The sequence below is a fragment of the Hippoglossus hippoglossus genome, chromosome 10 (assembly GCF_009819705.1).
Source record: "Hippoglossus hippoglossus isolate fHipHip1 chromosome 10, fHipHip1.pri, whole genome shotgun sequence".
In the NCBI taxonomy this organism is placed as follows: Eukaryota; Metazoa; Chordata; class Actinopteri; order Pleuronectiformes; family Pleuronectidae; genus Hippoglossus; species Hippoglossus hippoglossus.
In genome coordinates this window covers 21,494,991-21,513,282 of record NC_047160.1, presented here as the reverse complement: position 1 = coordinate 21,513,282, position 18,292 = coordinate 21,494,991, and the positions used below count along the sequence as shown (strand labels likewise).

The 18,292-nt window shown below is 42.4% G+C and overlaps 1 protein-coding gene across 9 annotated transcripts in view; it reads left to right on the top strand.

Annotated features, from left to right (window-relative positions):
• The window catches only part of fam13b (family with sequence similarity 13 member B), a 64,263-nt gene extending 49,329 nt beyond the window's left edge, over window positions 1-14,934 (top strand). For 2 of the 9 annotated variants that reach the window (XM_034598071.1, XM_034598070.1), the window contains exons 9-24: window positions 2,143-2,238; window positions 3,004-3,151; window positions 4,574-4,671; window positions 5,212-5,266; window positions 5,522-5,654; window positions 6,169-6,240; window positions 6,862-7,138; window positions 7,261-7,402; window positions 7,965-8,046; window positions 8,761-8,946; window positions 9,963-10,177; window positions 10,726-10,809; window positions 10,905-11,000; window positions 11,218-11,597; window positions 12,677-12,778; window positions 13,369-14,934. In XM_034598071.1, coding sequence (XP_034453962.1) covers window positions 2,143-2,238; window positions 3,004-3,151; window positions 4,574-4,671; window positions 5,212-5,266; window positions 5,522-5,654; window positions 6,169-6,240; window positions 6,862-7,138; window positions 7,261-7,402; window positions 7,965-8,046; window positions 8,761-8,946; window positions 9,963-10,177; window positions 10,726-10,809; window positions 10,905-11,000; window positions 11,218-11,597; window positions 12,677-12,778; window positions 13,369-13,492 — 2,290 coding nt within the window. In that variant the 3' untranslated portion in view covers window positions 13,493-14,934. Of the gene's footprint in view, window positions 1-2,142; window positions 2,239-3,003; window positions 3,152-4,573; window positions 4,672-5,211; window positions 5,267-5,521; window positions 5,655-6,168; window positions 6,241-6,861; window positions 7,139-7,260; window positions 7,403-7,964; window positions 8,047-8,760; window positions 8,947-9,962; window positions 10,178-10,725; window positions 10,810-10,904; window positions 11,001-11,217; window positions 11,688-11,895; window positions 12,029-12,676; window positions 12,779-13,368 lie in introns of those variants that run through there. The other 7 variants (XM_034598074.1, XM_034598073.1, XR_004615186.1 and 4 more) reach the window with 6 other exon arrangements.
• The last annotated feature ends 3,358 nt before the right edge of the window (window positions 14,935-18,292 follow it).

Below are 18,292 nucleotides of genomic sequence, written 5' to 3'. Positions count from 1 at the left end.
AATAACCTTAAAGCTTGGGTGTCCGGCTTTATCGTGAGAAATAAAGAAAGGCTTCCCCTGTGCTGTAGTTGGACTGAGCATCAGGTGCTCCAGGACAAATCAGTGGATGGTGGACTGAAGGTCCCATGTTGCAGGACTGGGCTCACTGGCCACTCACAACCAAGTTTCAACAAGTTGCCAAACCTGCATGGATTGAGGAATATTGTTTTCCATCAGGCATTTTCTTATATACTTGTTAAACTTACTACAACTTTACACCCAGTCTGCCCAGTCAGAGACACAGGGATGAAGTAGTGGTGGCAGGAGTAGAGAGTGAGATAGGAGAGGTGGAGAAAATGTTATAACCTCCTCACAGTGACTCCTCTCATGTTGAACTAAGATAAGATGAGATGTAACTTTATTGATTCCTCGTGGGGGAAGTTCAACTTGACACAACAGCACAAAAAGTAGCAGCGCAATGGTAAGACTAAAACTAGAGAAGAAACAGATTCCAGAATAAATAAGATAATAATAGAAATATTATTTACACAATTGTCTTGTCACAAAGCTACAGGGACTCACAATGCTAACTTCAGTAGATTTCTATGCCACACAACACATCTTTGACATAATATCAAATCTACCATCTCTTCACACTTTGTAGATAATCTTAGTTTAGAATTTTTCAAACTTAACTTCTTACATATTGCCCAATTTAACAAAATCATATATACAGCTATCTGTTAATTGGTCGTTATTTTTTGACTTTTTGATGGCAGAAAAATGCTAATCATAACTTTGTATAGGTCCACATGTCTGACCGAGGGGCTCATCCTCACAGACGATAGAAGCAATAACACTAGATGCTTCTGTGGGTGTTGTGGGTGTTGTGGGTGTTGTGGGTGTTGTGTGTGTTGTGTGTATAAGTATGTGGCTGTTTTAGTGGGTGATGGATGGTTATTGTTAGTCGAGCCTCTTGCAGCGAGAGGCAGAGATGCTGCTGCTGCTGCTGCTGGTGAAAGTGGGCATGTGGTCCAGGGAAATTTATGTTTGTCTGAAATATCCACAACCCACGCACATTTATTTGACCTGAGCCCAGCACCTTCAGCACTTTTATGAATTTTTGCCTTAAATGGACATTGTTGTGAAACACAAACAGAGTTATGTTCCCGCTCCAGGTTTCCTATTTAAAATCATATAACTCTGTGAGTGACTATATACCATATACTGGCATATAGGCCATTTCAATTAAAGAGTGGGGGGTTACATCATTCAGATATACAGGAAGCAGTTGGGCGGGACATAAATGAAACCTGATGAAGTGATGAAGTACAATACAACAAGGCGCACAGATGTGATCCAGTAAATCAAGCAAACTAAATCAAATCTGACTAGATCCTGTGGATCAACTGTATCAAGTCCGTGTAGCAGAGGTCAGAGTGCGCCTGCTGATTCTACCTTTTATAGACCTAGACCTTTATAGCGTCCTCTCCCTCCTCCTGCCCACCTCTACTTTAATCATTACTAACCCTTTTACAAAACGACTCAATAAGGACTTGTTAAATATCCTAGAATGGAAAAGAAACCATTTCAGTTATTATAAGACTGTCGAAATCTTTAATACATTATTGACCTTTAGTTTAATCTCTGCTCATGTATAAAACCCTAATGAGCAGACCTTATTTGGCGATTTAAAGCTTCAGCCATTTCTCTATTAATTGACTAGTGGAGGTCTTTATTCATTAATAGCGGATGATGTCAAATGGGATTATGTGTGGAGGATTACATGAGATGAAGGTTTTAACCTGCACATAATTTGGGGTTTCTGTCAAACCTCACTCTGAAATCAATGAGTGAGAAATCCACAGAGTTTATTGAATTCAATATAACTGAGTACATAATTTACTGTGTGAAAAGTTCACCAACTGGACTTAATGGAGAGCTTAGTACATCATTGAATTTTAGTGTTTCAAACAAAACTCTGATCTTTTTTTTCTGATCATTTGTGGGTATTTTTTATCAGTTTTTGTTTAGTTTACTTTGTTCCTTTAATATGTATTATGTATGTGATACAAACAATGCAGATTCACATACCACACACACAAAAGTACCCCTACTATTCTTAGAAAATCAATGAATGAATCATTTTGTGTGTATTCCCAGGATAATTCAGCGAACCATCAGAGCTGCAGTGGAGCAGCATTTCTTTGACCTGAAAACCTCCATCGACCACGGCCTCAGCAACTATGACAGCCAGGGGTGAGAGGGCACACACAGAAATACACAATACAATATAGACACACACATACATAAAAAACACAAGCACTTAACTCAAGTATAAGCACTTGAATCAAGCAGTTACTGGCACACTTCTTAAACACCTTTAGCAAAACTTCGGATTGCACCTGGTGGCAGAAACATGTTACACACATTCCTCAGGGGCTGAAAGAGGCATCGCATGACTTTAAAGAAAAATATTTGACAAGGTGAACATTGTGGACAAAGGCTCAGCCAACCAGAGAGCTCGAGTTACCAGTAAACATGTTGTCAGCAGAGATGTTGATAAGCAAACTTCATGTGTTGAGGGGAGCAGCTGTTCGGTGGCCGTCACCTCCAAGACAAAACAAGAAGTTGAGGTGTTTGGACGTTTCCAACTTCAAGGAGACGTGACACCATAAAGGTTTTACACTGCTTGCTAAAATAGGCAGCTTCATCCCAGCCTGCAAAGCAAATGTCTAAAAATATTAGAGTAAAGTTGAGTAAATGTTAGTGGCATCTCGGGCTCCTGGTAAAAAAAATTAAATTAACGACTAACACCAAAAGAATCGTAACTGGGAGAAGCTGACTGCAGTGACAACAATAACAGTGAAGAGAACAACTCCCATAATCCTGTGCTACTTCTTTTCTTGTTGTTCATTATTGAAATACTCCAAGTTCCCAAAATTCACATATTGTGTGTTTACGTTATTAGCTGGTATTTAACATTTGGGTCCTTTCATTAACTTTCAGAATTTTATTTTTCAGGATGAGTCCCAGTGAGCCCTCAGACGAGGGTTGCCATGGAGATGAGGAGCAACAAACGGACCCCGAGGACACTCCCTCTGACACCAAAGGGGAAACCCCACTCAAAGATAGCGAGCAACAAATGCAACAAAGCCAGACGGACACACAGGTCTGTGGGGGACACGCAAACACACACATATACAGTATGTGTACCTCACATATATCAGCATGTGCAGGGGTTTAAGCCAGGAGTGAATCAAGAGACTTTAAGGACCCCAGATAAAATGGACTTGGGGGGTAGACCCCCGCCAAAGAAGCACATGATATGGGAAACTGGATAGACATTCTAGTAACTAAAAAGGTTGGTGGCATGTGGCCTCGTTAGGGGGATTCAGTCTCCTATGCAAAGCCATGCAAGGGCCATGCGAAGTTCTCTCAGAATTGTTGTTCAGGGAATTCTTTCTTCTTTCTTGCAACGCCCGTGGTTTTACTTTTCATCCTATGAGGCATGAATATACACAAGCAGAAACAGCACAGAATCGCCAGATACTCTATATTTGTGTTAATGAAAGTATGGTAAAAGCGTAACTGTCTCCCCTGTGAACGGAGATTGAAAATGAAAACATTGGACAGTTTACTCCACAGAGATATCTCTAAAAAGAAAACAGCAGAGCTCAGACCCAGAGTCGCTGTGTGGGCTGGCAGCATAGTTCCCATAACTGACCTCCTTCCTGTCTCTGTGTGTTGGTTAATTCCAAGGCTGAATGTTTGATATTATCAGCACAGTCCATCTTTGTTCTGCTGTGATTTGCTGCAATAGCACAGACTCGACCGGGGTAGCGTGCTGCCTGTTGGCCTGTTTCAAACGCACGCAGATCTTCAATGAAAACACGGATAAACCCTGTGTTGTTCTAGCCAATGTACAGTCAGAAGGCCAAGACTGACGGCCAGTGTATTTTTGAATAGAAGCTCTGTTCAATGTGACAGATGTGTTAAAAATCTCTCTGAGGTTAAAGCAGACAGTCATAAGCTTCCACCTTCTGTATCTTAATGATTCCCAAGGAGGAACAGAGGTTTAAAAATGAGTGTTATAAATATACTTAAAATCCTCAACTCCACACACTCATCTTCTTATGATCTAAGATTTTTGAAACTCCTTAGCACTTCAAGTTAGCAAGTTTAAAAATGGTACCAGGATTTAATATTCAAAGACTAATGTGATGGTTTACTAGATAATCTAAGGCAGCTTTATTTATGTAGCATATTTCATACTCAGGACAAGAACAAAATTAAAACACAATAAAAACAATTATGTAAAATCATGATAGAAATGAAATTGATGTAAAAGACAATGTGCACTACCACTACTACTTGATGAGGAAAAGCTGCTTACCTTATTAATTGACATAACATCTATTAAACCAGTCCACTAATGATGAGGAAGTGAAACAATACACACAAAATGATGATGTGCCTGTTTATGTTAGAGCCCTAATTTAACAGTTTCTATTCTTGTCCTGCTCTGTTTGTTTTGTTTTCATTAAAAACACACAGATTAGAAGTTTAAATTCTAGCTGTTGATTTCTCTCAGGATTCACTGGACACTGACACGTCCCCGGTGAAGAGCTCGGGAATGGACATGGATGCAAACGCTGTCAGAGATGCTGAGAACAACATCAACACTGCCAGGTGAGCTACAGTAACGTATAGTCTAACTCAACAGAGGACAAGCAGGTTAATCAGAGTGAGACTCAGATTAGACTCTATATATAAGTAGTTATTAGTTTAAAACCTCAAGGAACATATGGACTAAAGTTACACTTGATCTGGATGAGGTATATACTGTAGAAGTGTGTTATATGTAGTGATGTGGAGAGATGACTTCCTGGCACTGATCATGCACTGATCACTTGACACGTCACGTTTATTAATCACTTGGACATGCTGCCTCAGCCGGAGCACATTTTATGCTGCTTTTGATACAGATCTTTATTTACTCCATCTCTCTCACATGTAACACATTAACTCCTCCTGCATGGTCGTGTAGACACATCACACGTTGTTCCAGCGTTTCCCACAGGTCCAGCCCATTATGGGTCGGGCGGCTGGGGACCGATACAGAGACTCCTGCAGATTTGTGTTAATACAAATCTCATTACAACTGTTTGTCGGTTTGTAATTATAGTAAAGTATGATTATAACAATATCATTTTTTATCTGTGATGTCAGGCAGGACAATCAACCCTGTGACTCCATGGACCAGACGACTGACACTGTAACCTGTGTAAGTTTCCATTTTCATCAGTGTATGTCTTTAATCTGTGGACACATTTTGGTGCCTCATCCCTTTACCGACTGAACCTTCTTCCATTTTTCCTTCTTTTCTTCTTTTCTTCTTTTCTTCCCTTCTCTTCTATTTGATTTTGTATCTCTCTTTCCTCCATCCACACCCTTATTATCTTCAATTAATTGCATCTATTTTCTTCCCTCCTCCCTTGATTTGTTTCTGTAATCCCCTAATGGTCTCTCTCTTTCCCAGCAGGACCCGAGCTCCTGCCGCTGTGATCAGAACGCCAACACCAGCGAGACCAACAGAAACCACCTGTCGCCATGCCAACCAAACTCTGGCCTCAACCCCCACCTCCAACTCTTTCCCGACAACCAATGGGAAGGTAGGAATCTCCTTGTCTCAGCAAGAGCAGCACACTCTGTATTCACACAAAAAACAAATATAAAACACAAATGAAGATATCAAGCTATCTTTCTATACAAGTTAATGTGTTACAGCTGCATGTAGCTTTTGTTTGTTTATCTAACCATCTAGAATTATAGTCAACAGAACATGGTTCTTTTTTCCCCCAAATTAATTTATCAGGTTAGTTTTACTGAATGGAAAGAAAACATTGTGAGCTGTTATTCTCCTTCACTTCTCTGTCACTCTGTTGAATCTCTTGTGTGACTGAAGAAATTGACCTAATTTGTTTGCATTTAAACCACGCACACACACGCACACGCACACACACTGAATGGAAGTTGGTGAGTGAAGTTGTCAGGAATGATTGACCTCACCACTTCTCTCTCTCTCTCTCTCTCTCTCTCTCTCTCTCTCTCTCTCTCTCCTCCTCTTTCTTCGTCTTCTTCTTCTTCTTCCTCCCCTCTTCCACCCTTTTGTCTTCCTTCCAACAGCATCACCCCCCTCCCATCTCCATCTCCCTCCCATAGATTTCTCATGTATGCATCTACAAAAAGATGGCCAAGGTGAGTAGTTTCACGTCTACCCAACCACCCAGCAGTCTCCCCATCCCTCCCAGCAGTCTCCCCATCCCTCCCATCATTCTTTCTAATTGTTTTAACGATGGTTGCTTACTGGTTTGGACAGTGTGTCAATATATTCTTCTCTAAACTAACTTGTCAGTTATAGATGATGAATAAATCCCTGCATGTAAACCACTCTTCCTTCCTTCAGATTTGATCAGACAGCAAGTTTTACTAACCTACTTGTTGATGTCCTCTCCTGCTGCAGAGCCACTGTGCAGATTGATCAATCTGAAAACATGTTACCTTCCGCCTCTCTGTGCCTCACCCCTGTCTCGTTATCTCTCTGACCCGCCTTCCTCTCTCTGTCTCCTCGACTCAGCTCGTTAGCATAGCTCTGAAATAAGCGAGTGACTCAGCCGGTTGCTAAAGAAGAGAATTAATGTGGTTGAATGTCTCATGTCCGACGCTCCCTCCCAGGCAGCTCTTACTGATGTGTGTGCCGCCTACTTTACATGCAACACTCTTTAAAGTCAGGGATTTAATTACACTTTTCTCTCCCTTCTACGCGGAGCTTCGTACACTTTCTCTGACCTCCCTCTATTTCTGTCCTCGTCTCTCCAGACCCCATCCCGGCTTACAAATCCTGGCAGGATGAGAGCGAGAGCGGAGAAGCACAGCTCTCCCCGCTGGCTGGTCGCATGGTTCCTCTCCCCCTTCTGCCCCTGGAGGAGGATGGCGAGGATGAGGAGGAGGGAGAGGTAGGGCAGGACACCTCCCCTTCCTCTTCCCGCTCGCACCCTCACCTTCTTGCTCGACGCTTTCTCGACTTCGGAGCGCACAGTGCCCAGCGCTTCCTCCAGCAAGACTCAGACGCCACCTCGCCCACCAAAGCACAGAGGTACGATGAGGCACTAAACCTCCAGCAGTGCTTCGAATTCTGTTTCTGTTATATTCTTTGTTTCAAGTCAGAGCATTGATATAAGGTTTGTGGTTTAATCGTATCTGTGTGTCGTCTCTCAGACCCCGTCGAGCATCATTTGGCTCCAAAGAGGCGATGAGAGGGGGGGATTCAGTGACCCACCAACTCACCAAGAAGCTACAACACCTGAAGAAGAAAATTAAGCAGTTTGAAGAGCAGTTTGAGAAAGAGAGGAACTACAAGGTAAAACTATAAGTTTGAAAATCAGACTCAGAGAAAATCTCCAACTTTATTCAAGGTAACAGGACATTTCATTGTGGTCTCCACCTAATTGCTTCATATCCGCTCTACCTGGGACTTTACCCGTTTTTGCTATGAACACAATTTGCACCTGAGTTGCATCAGACAACAACTCCCATGATCCCACGCTGCTTCACTACATCATCAGACTAGGTCTTTTGTTATTGTTTTGATTGAGAGACCCCTAGAGGCCGAAATTATGTATTGCATGTTTAAGTACTAATCAGACCCAAAATGGTTAAAAAGTGAATCATTGATTGGAGGTTAATAGATGTAACATGATTTTTTAAATAACCAAAAGCCTGAATGAAACAACCACCACATCTTACACATTGTCAACCACTTCTACTTTATTCAGGACTTTTCTGGCTGCATCAGATAATCTACACAGACAGAAATCTTGATAATTTAACACTTAGCTTTTTCAAGATTTGGTGTAAAAACACAAACAAACTTGACCATTCCAGCTAAAAACCAACTCTCCCTGCTCCTCCTCTCTCCACAGCCCTCTCATGGAGACAAGGCAGCTAACCCCAAAGTCCTCAAATGGATGACCGACCTCACCAAGATCCGCAGGCAAATTAAAGGTAGAACCTCAGCTCTTCTTCCTGTGAAAACGTGCGTGTGTGAGTCCGGGTTTGAATGTCTTTGTGCCATCCTGTTCCGTGCTGGACACCTTGACCCTCCCCACTCCTTTGACCTTTGTAACAACATTGCATGTATGCTGGATTAACTCACGCAAGCAGACACGCATGTGCCATACATTGACGTGGCTTTCATATGCGTGGCTCCTACCCTCCAATGTGCTGGTGCGTCCTTGTATACCCACATTCATGATCTGAGGCGAGTACAGTCCGGTGAAAATGTGGGAAACACTGTGTTATAGATTAAAAAAAGAGTAAAAGATCAGTAACTTGAAATGTGGTTTGCAGGTTTCTGCTCTGTGGTTACCTGGTGTTTATTCTTCTTAAATGAGGCTAAACAAGGGTAGTAAAAGGGGGTAAACTAAACTTTTAGAACCAAAATAAACTGAATCTGATAAAAATGAATCTACAGTTTCTCTGTCACAGTCCCATGGTTTCACCGAACTGAACAAACCCTATGACACTCGTCCACCTCCTCTCTGTGAGGTGACGTCTCTTCTCTCCGGAGAACGAAGTGGCCGAAACATTTCTCTCTCTGTCTCAAATCAAAATTGAAAAAAACGACAATAACGCGAGCACCCGCTCTCCACTTTCCTCCCTCCTCCTCCAATCGCCCAACCACCGATTGATTGATTGATTGACTGACTGGCCAACCAGGACGCCAGCACCACCTTTTACCCAGAAGCACGCTGAGGCACCAGGCTTTGCTCCATTCACACAGACGCCACCATGCTCCCTCCTCCTTCCCTTCCTCCTCCTCCTCTATCTGCCCTCCTCCCCATCACACACTCACCCCCCCACGCCACCCCCACTCAGGCCTGAACTCTAGACCGTTTCACCTCAGTAAGTACCAACCCCTCAGTAAGTAGACCTTACATACACTACTGACAGTGACAATGAGGCGGCTTTGTGCCAGCATCTTGCTTCTTTGTTTTTGGTGTGTTTCCTGTTGAAACAGCATGTTGGCACGGGGATGTTTGAACAAAGGTGTCTCTCAAAAATGTCAAGTCATTTGCCGAAAGGGGGTTTGGATTTTAAAAAGTGAATATATTAGGTGTTTATTGAGGAAAAGACATATCTCTGTGTGTCGTAGTTCATTCTAAATGATGTAGATATTAGCACGCTGTGAAGGATTCTCCGCTCACTCAGCTTTTCTGTGGGAAAGACTCTGGATTCCAGGTGTCTCTGCCTGTAGTTGTAGAGATAACGCAGCATTTCTAGGGTTTTTCTCTACTACGCTACTTCACCTTATCTTCAATTATGGGGAAGTGTAAGTAATTCTGGAACTCTTAATATTCCTTCTTATCTGTCGTACTTGACATAGATCTTGAGTTTTATTTGCTATGGTCTTAAGAAGTCATACATTTTACTTGTTGAAACCTGCAGAAACTCTATGTCTCAGTGTGTAACCGTGAAAAATTTAGAATTTTACTGTCAGAATCTGTTCAATGCTGAAATGTTCAGGAAGTGATTTTTTTCTTGCTTTTTATGGTCTTCTACTTGGTGTGTGTGTGTGTGTGTGTGTGTGTGTGTGTGTGTGTGTGTGTGTGTGTGTGTGTGTGTGTGTGTGTGTGTGTGTGTGTGTGTGTGTGTGTGTGTGTGTGTGTGCGTGCGTGTTAGTGTTAGTGTGCTGTTTAAGCATGCTGTGTTTCTCCTCATATGAGCCTCCTTCTCCACCACAGCTCTCTGTTAAACTCCTGCATGTCCTATCTGATCGACCTATCAGAGATGTTGACTCCAGGATTCATTCTGTCATTTAGCCACTTTCCTTGTCCCGGTTCCTTCTCTCCCACATTACTCTCTCCATCTCCTCCTCTTTTTGTCCCCCCTTCCTCATGACTTTGTCCCTCCATCCTCAGATGCCAAACACCGTGCAGAGAGCGAGCTCGGCCCTCAGACTCGTCCTCGGAGCAACACCTTGCCAAAGAGCTTTGGCTCGACACTGGATCAAGGCACCCATGATGCAGCGGGGGACGCTAAAGATTCGCATCCCACCAGGGAGGAAACACTGGAGCTGATTCAGTGCCGGGTCAAAGGGAAGAAGCAGGAGGACGGATGGCCCGATGACATCAAGGTGAGGAGTCGATATTTTACCGGGGATTGAATAAAACTCTGTTGGAGATTTTTGTGGTTCTACTGCGACTTATACAGATGTTGCTCATCCATCTGATACATATTTCTGCTGCATTTGACTTCTAAATCCATCCCTTAAATTCTGCACAACAGCGCAGATGATGCTGTAACCATTTCAGACTGAATTTATGAACACAGCCATTACAATCAGCTGACTAATCGTTACTTAACACACGTTTGTATAATTGATTTAGGCTTCAGGCTGCTGGGATACATAACGTATCTGGGCCAATGACAGAACTACAAGCTAGACACTCAAAGCTTTCACTAGATGTTTCAGCAGATGTTTAACCACATTTTCAAACACTGTTGTTGCACTTGGGGATGGTTGGGAATGTGAGTTTGAAGGAAAGACCAGCATGCAGTTGTTGACCCCCCCAAACACAATCAAAACAAGCATATAATAATTAATTATTTATAATAAATGAGAGCCAACACCTTCACAGGGGAAACAGGTGGTGTTTACGAACTGTGTGTGTGTTTCTGTAGAAGATGACCAAGGAGCAGTTGTCCTGTGAGAAGACAGTCCTGCAGAAGAACCTGCTGCACTATGAAGGCCTGCACGGTCGACCGGTAACTTACCGACACCACAAACATCACAGACCCTGATCAGATTCAAATCAAAACACTCGTTCAGACCTTTTTCTAATCGGCTCTTTGTGTCTCAGGTGACCAGAGAGGAGCGTCTGGTGGTGAGGCCTCTCTACGATCGCTACCGACTCGTCAAACAGATGCTCACCAGAGTCAGCATCACACCGATCACAGTGAGTACACACGCCGTTACATTTATTACTGTGTGTGTGTGTGTGTGTGTGTGTGTGTGTGTGTGTGTGTGTGTGTGTGTGTGTGTGTGTGTGTGTGTGTGTGTGTGTGTGTGTGTGTGTGTGTGTGTGTGTGTGTGTGTGTGTGTGTACAGCACTCTGACATAACTATACATTAAATACATTAATGTCTGTCTGTTAAACCCTCTCGACTCCTCAGGTGTCCCCCTCCAGTAAGAGGCGGAGTCAGACCCTCCAGCCAATCATAGAGGGAGAAACTGCTCACTTCTGGGAGGAGATCAAAGAGGAGGAGGAGGAAGAGCGGAAAGGAGGGGGTGGAGCAGAAGAAGAAGAGAAGGAGGAGGAGAGGGAGGAGGAGGAAGATGAGGAGGAGGAAGAGGAGGGAGAGAGCAGCGGTGGCGAGATGCAAGGCTCCGAGGTCATCATGGCCGTCGACCTCGTGACCCCGATCGACAGGCAAGTGAGGAGCCAGGACCAATCAGACCAACAGAGCGACGGTCCAATGACAGCCAAGCCGGAGGAGGGGTCGGGGAGGCTGGCGCTGGACCTGCGACTCTCCAGCTCCAACGCTTCGTCCATGTAAGAACAAAAACTCACTAAAACACTGTGCTTCATTCTCTTAATGACAAGTTCACACTACACAACCGACTGGGAGTCACACTACATGATGTTTAACCAGGAGGAAACCCAGTGTGTCTGTCTCCAAACCTTATTCCACCTTCACACCTCGAGCCTGCTTTGTTTTTCTGGCCAATTGAAGAAGATCTCGTTAATTTCATTGAGACCCAGAGACGAGCAGATTTCAACAGTAAAATCTCAAATTAGCAGCCTGATGCTTCTTGTGGGGATTTACAGAGAAGCTGAGTTAAAGTTAAAGTAAAATAAAAAAGCAAGTGTGGGAGACTCGTACTCTATAACTGCAGTGTCACTTTGATTAAAATGTCCATTAAAGGCAAAAACAACAAGAAGTAATATTTCAACCATCACATTTCTGTGGTCAAGTTTCTATGGCAACAACTATTTAAGAGATTGTTTCTGACAGTGATTGTTATGTTAATTCCTGTGGGTGCCAGGTGATTGACAGCAAGCAGAGCCAAACACAGTTTCCTGCTGAGCTACAGATAGTTGAGGCAGATGGACAGTGTGGACAAATTTTTTTTGTTTTTATATTTTGTTAATTATTTTCCTCCTTCCTCTCGTGGGAGTAACAGATGTCGTGATTATCTTTGCTCTGCAGACAGCAGCAGGAAGACGTCTTCCTCACAGCAGACATCTTGACATATCACAGCAGAACAGGTGTAAATAATAGATCCGTTGTTACTGTTATCAGCAACATTTGGGTCTTTCCCACTGTGACATGTCAAAATGTCTGCTGTGAAAAATACAAAATATGAGGCAGAAGATAAAAGCAGGTTTTATCTGCCGACACACGACTTAAAGCTCTTCTGACACGATGCTGTCAGCTGATCCGTCACCTCGCCTCACTTCACTTCCTGTCACCAACTCTTTATCTATGGGTCAAGAACCAACTTGTTCCTGTTAATTAATAATGATCTAAAAGCATTTGAGCTCCAGAACCGTCCCACTCTGGGATTTGAACTGCAGTTCAGTGAAGTGTTGGTTTCAGGCCTCATGAAGTGCATCTCATCCTCTCACAGGCCAGAGCTGCTGGAACAGCTGTGGAAGACCCGAGCAGAGAAGAAGAAACTGAGGAAGACCATCAGAGAGTTTGAGGAAGATTTCTATCAGCATAATGGAAGGTAGGTGGGACGGACACACACACACACGTCTTACCCCTGATTTATCCTGGCAAGGCGAATGGAATCTTCTCTAAAATCCTGTAATTTCAGAGATCACAAACATTCAGTACGTCCAGATGTTTTAATGTCAAATTTAAACATAAATAAATCTTTTCTACATTGTTTATTCTCTTGTAGAAGTTTTCACATCAATGCACCTTGGCAACATAAATGTCATCCCAGATGGTGAAAGCCTGTGAAAAGCTCATATCAGCTCAAGCAATGAATCAGCTCCAGATTAAACTTTTCATCAGTCTTGGATCTGAGTTCACAAAACAAATGTCTACGGCTCTGATTTGTTGATTCCAGTCACAGCTTCTGTTCTTAGAGGCCGTTCAGGAGGCAGGAGGAGCACGAATGTTAACAATAATGGCGTCAAAAGACAGACGTCAGACTAAAGATTCATGTCTGATGGTCATTTCTGTTCCTTATGCCTCATGTCTGTTAGATTTAATCGGCTGCTTGTGGCAAACTACTGCTCCTCTGGGAAGATCTAACTTTTGCTCCACACAGAGCAGTAATAACCCTCCTCTCTCTCTGTGCTGCTGTAGAAACGTTCAGAAGGAGGACCGCGTGCCGATGCTAGACGAGTACCGAGCGTACAAGAGGATCAAGGCCAAACTCCGCCTCCTGGAAGTCCTAATCAGCAAACAGGATTCCTCCAAATCCATCTAGACCCGCCCTCCTCAGCAGCTGCCAAATCAATCAACGCACACATCACCCGCGCAGGAAGTCCGGCCGCCTGCTGGACGCCATCACACCCCCGAGGGTTTCATCAAACACTCCTGTAACCACGGGACGAGGTCGTGGTCACTGCTCGGTGCTGCAGTCACGTCACAGAGAAACCACACGAGGGACAGTTCAGGCAGGAAGTTCTGAAACGCTTTGATTTTACTTTGACAGTCGGAGGATTTTCTGGAAACAGGAGATTTTACAGTCACATTTTAGGGACTTTAGACCGAATCTGTTCAGGAACCAAAGTAAAGCTTTGGTTTTTAGTTTGTCGTACTTTCTGATGACGCTTTATTCAGACTGAAACCCAACACTGGATGTTGGTATCAGTATTAGAACGAGGGAAGAGAATTTCTTCCTGAATGCTCAAGAAAATATAAGTAATTAATAAGGAAAATATTTACTCTGGCCCTCAGGCCCAACATTACCCTGAAGAATCCACATTTAAATCTCAGACTCGTTCATATCAGCCCTTTAAATGTGTCTTATACGCAAATATTTTAAAAACGCTGTCAGAGAAAGTTAAAGTCTTTGTTCACATCGGCAACAAACAAGTTATTTCTCGACTTATTTTCCTTCCGTCCACCAAGTTTCATGGAAATCTGTTCTGTAGCTTTTGCTTCAAACAAACCAACAGACAAACAATCTACTATTTATTCTAATTTGCCAAATCTGTGTGAGTCTTGTGGAATAAAATCACAACTTGAATTAATAACAATCACTTTTATCAGCAGAGTAGTTTGTGCTCCTCAAAGTTACTGAGACTGTCGGCTGAGAAGTGATTTTTGGCATTTTGATCAGAACAAGTGGTTTTCCTGTGACTCGACTGCAGCAGCGCCCCCACCAGTCCAACCTGGAATCACTCCACTCAGCCACAGCCGATCTCTGCTGCCTCATCTGACGTCATATCATCGGAAAAACAAGGCCGCAGTTTGAAAACACTGCAAAAAAATAGTCTTCATCGTTTGTCTTCGTCATCATCGTCGTCATCCCACCAACTCGACGTAAGACTTTGCACTTGACTCGTCTCTGATTTCCTCGTCTTCGGAGGAAAAGTTCAAAAAAAACGTTCTGACTTTTTTTAATTTCAGGAACTTTAGTGTCGTCGCTCTTTGTTCTCCGTGACGTTTGTTCCTTCAGGCGGAGGAATGTTATGAGACAGCTCCAGGACTTTCAGACGCTCTTCACTCAACACGTCTGTTTCCGTTTGGGACGTCGTTCAGTGTGAAGAAGTTCCTCTTTAGCGTCGCGTCAGGGAGTCGCGGTTTCAAACCTAATCTTAAAACCTGCCTCCCTGGTGCGAAGCCATCGATTATTTTATTCTGTCGGTGAAACTTTAACATCTTTCGCGTTCTGACTGGTTTTAACATTTATCCACTAAGTTTGAAAAACAAGTTTGTGCGTTTGTTCTTGTTATAAAATCCAATTGTACACATGTTTGTTTGAGACACCGATGTTCACGTTGAATGAAAAAAGAATCTGTTGCGTTTCAAGGGAAAATGTTTTAACTCCCAGAGCGATTCTCCATTTTCCTTTTCATTTCTTTGTTCTTCAGCATTTCGTTTTTTTTTACCTTTTTGTTTTCAGTTTGGTCAGAAGTTGTTAAGCAAGTCGGCAAAAGGTGAACTTTCCCATGAGCCTCTTGTGAAAATGCTGCTTTTAATCTGAAGCCTGAACTTTAAAGTCACATGTTTGGTATTTAAAAGCAGAATTAAACTCAAGACGTTCACAGGAAACAGTCGTACGCAGATTAGGAGATTTTGGAGGAAATGGTTGTAGAAATCATCTGGAATATTGTGCACTGGTTATCGATGTTGTTCCAGTTTTTCAGTTGAACTTGTTCAGAGAGATAATGATGATGATGAGGACGAAGAGCCAGTGTTTGTTTTACGTTGCTGCTGCTTCTCTGAAAAACCAAAAGCGTGTTGGTTCCAGGTGTGACCAGGTTTGATTTCCAGCTTCCTGAGGGAGGAGCAGTGACTGTGCAGGCGTCGTTCAAAAAACAAAAAAAACTTTGGTTGTTCCCTGGTTGAGATTTTCCCCTGTTGGGATTTTTAGCTTTAAAGGCTTTAACGTATGGATGAGCACTGATTTTAAACATCTGTGGTTTAACTGATATTTTTCCCCAAACGCTGAAGGTCTGAATAGATTCATTAATGTCCCGACACAGAGAAGAAGTCAAACCTGCTGTGTTCGTGTCCTCGGTCCAACCTGCAGCTCCAGGGAAGTTTCATTTCCTGCTGGCAGGTCAAATGAGGGCAGGCGAGGAGAGAGTTTGTCATTTTTCTTCTTCTTTGATGCCGCGTCGTCGTGTCTAAGATCCGAGTCAAGATGTCACAATGTGATTTTTAAAAAGTGGGAAGAAGACATTTCCAACAGTTGCTACATTTTGGCTTCAGCTGGTGAGTTTGTGAAGCGACCGTTCTATTGTCAGAACCTGAGTCGCTGGTTAACTGGAACGTTTCCGCTGTTGAAGGCAGACGAGACTTCATGTGCTTTTCTTACTGTATCGTTGTAGATTTACCTGCCAGAGTCCGAGCGGCTGCAGCCGGCCACAGACGTGAGGGTTCGAAAGTTTTGAACGAGACTAAAAGTTGGTGTTTGAACAAAACGAGGGAGGTGTGGTGTGTGTGTGTTTGTCGGCACGGTAACGGAGGTCATTTGTAAAAAGACGTTATTTGCACAGCATTCACAGAATGCAGCCCTATTGTGTTTTTTTTTTTTTTTTCATTTGTATTTCTAAAAATGAAGCACTACTTCTATATAAATATAAATATATCCTGTACATAAAAAAAAATACACCCGAAGGAATGAATGTCAGAAATGTTTAAATTATTTCAAACATTGCGTTTGGCTCCCCCTTTTGGTTATAATTATATTTGTGATGCCCAGAGAATGTGTTTTTTTGTATTAATATCACTATGAATACTACTATTACTATCATAACAGTTCTTTTGTGTGATGATTCCGATGATAATAATCCTTTTGTATCTACTCACTAACTGTAAAAACCAGCTGTAGAAGTTAGTCTGGCACTGTGTGTGTGGCTAATCCAACATGAACCTGCTCTGTTCCTTCTTTCTTTTGTCCGTGTGTGTAAAATACGTTGAAATAGAAACAGTACTGTAGTCAGCTTGCATGGCAACCGAGAACATGATAGTGCAAAAAAAAAAAATCTAAATATCATATATTGTTTCTGTTTTTTGTGCCATGAAGACGCAGCAATAATAAAACTGTGTGGAGGTTTTACAGTATCGACTCGTGACGAGTTGCATCGACTGTGTGAATTTCTGAGGTACTTTTTTAAATTTAGTTTTTTACTTAAGTTGAGTTTAACACAGTTTTACCTCCGTCGTCAGCGTCATGTTCATGTTGGCGCCGCTGAAAGAAGCTAAATACGAATTGGACACGTAGTTTTTAATCCTGATGTTAAAAAGTGGAAACGATCCGTCGTCTCTGATCAGTTTTTCTTTTCAGTTTTTTAAATTTCTATTCTTTTTCCGGCGCCTCAGTTCCTCACGATTCAAACTCCTGTGTTTTACATTGTGCCTGCAACAGAGTGGTAACACGTCACATGTGGTTCACGCCTCGTAAACTGTAAATGTGTCTCTGTCCCGTGTACAGTTTGTTTCATCGCACCTGTCTGACATCAGTGCACGGTTGTTTCTCTCACACACACACACACACACACACAGACACACACACATTGGGGGGTTCACAGCAGGGGTCGGAGTCAAAGACGTCTCCCAGGTCACAGCAGCTCCTGAAAGAAATCAAACCAGTTCTTTTAGTCGAAACAGGAACAGAAGACGTCGATTATCCATCTTACAAATCTGTGAAGGGACTGTTCGGTTCATAGAGGCCTTAATTTTGAAAGGATCAGTGCTTTAGTTTCTCTCCGACTCAAAGCCGAAGATGACGGAGCCGAGGAAACAGATTTTGTTCTGCCAGTGTTTCGATTCCTCTTCTGTTCGTAAAAACTCCAGTGAATTTATTTAAACTCACGACGTCGTTGACCCTGAACTCTGCTGCTGCTCCTCCTCCACGTGTTTTATCACATGAGTAAACTGTGCGTCCCGTGTGTAAATGTTTTCATACTTTGTGAATGCTTATTTTCCCTGTTATTTCTTCATTAACAAAAAGGATTTGAGAAAATACAATCAGTAACAAACATTTACACATGAAAATAAAAAATGACAAGCTTGCCACTTCCGTTCTCCTCCGTCTTCTGTCAAACAACCAAAGTCTCCTCTGTGGTGAACACGCGACAATCAGGACATTAAACAACTGTTTTGATGAAAAGACTCAATATTTTAGTCATTTTTTAATCAAATGTGATGATTTGATTCATTTCTTCACTTTCTATGAACATCCGCTGCGTTTGGGCAGATTGAAAATAGATTCAAATATTCAGAGATAGAAAAGAAACAAATGAGAACCACATTTAAACCTCAAATAGCTAGAAACAGGATTTATTTTTATGTTCATATTTATCACGTTACACCAGCGTATCAAAAACTGCTCATTTAGTTTGTTTTCAAACACAAATGCTGTTTTCACTTAAATTATTAACATGGAGCCACTTTTTGTCTTTGTGGATTAAATCTAGTTTGTTTTCTCATGAGAATTTATCTGTTTTCACAAAACCATTAAATATTTTTTTGTAATTCTAAAAATCTTGTTTAAAAACACAAATTTAGACTTTTGACTTATTATTCAGAGTCTATAGCAACAATTTTCGTA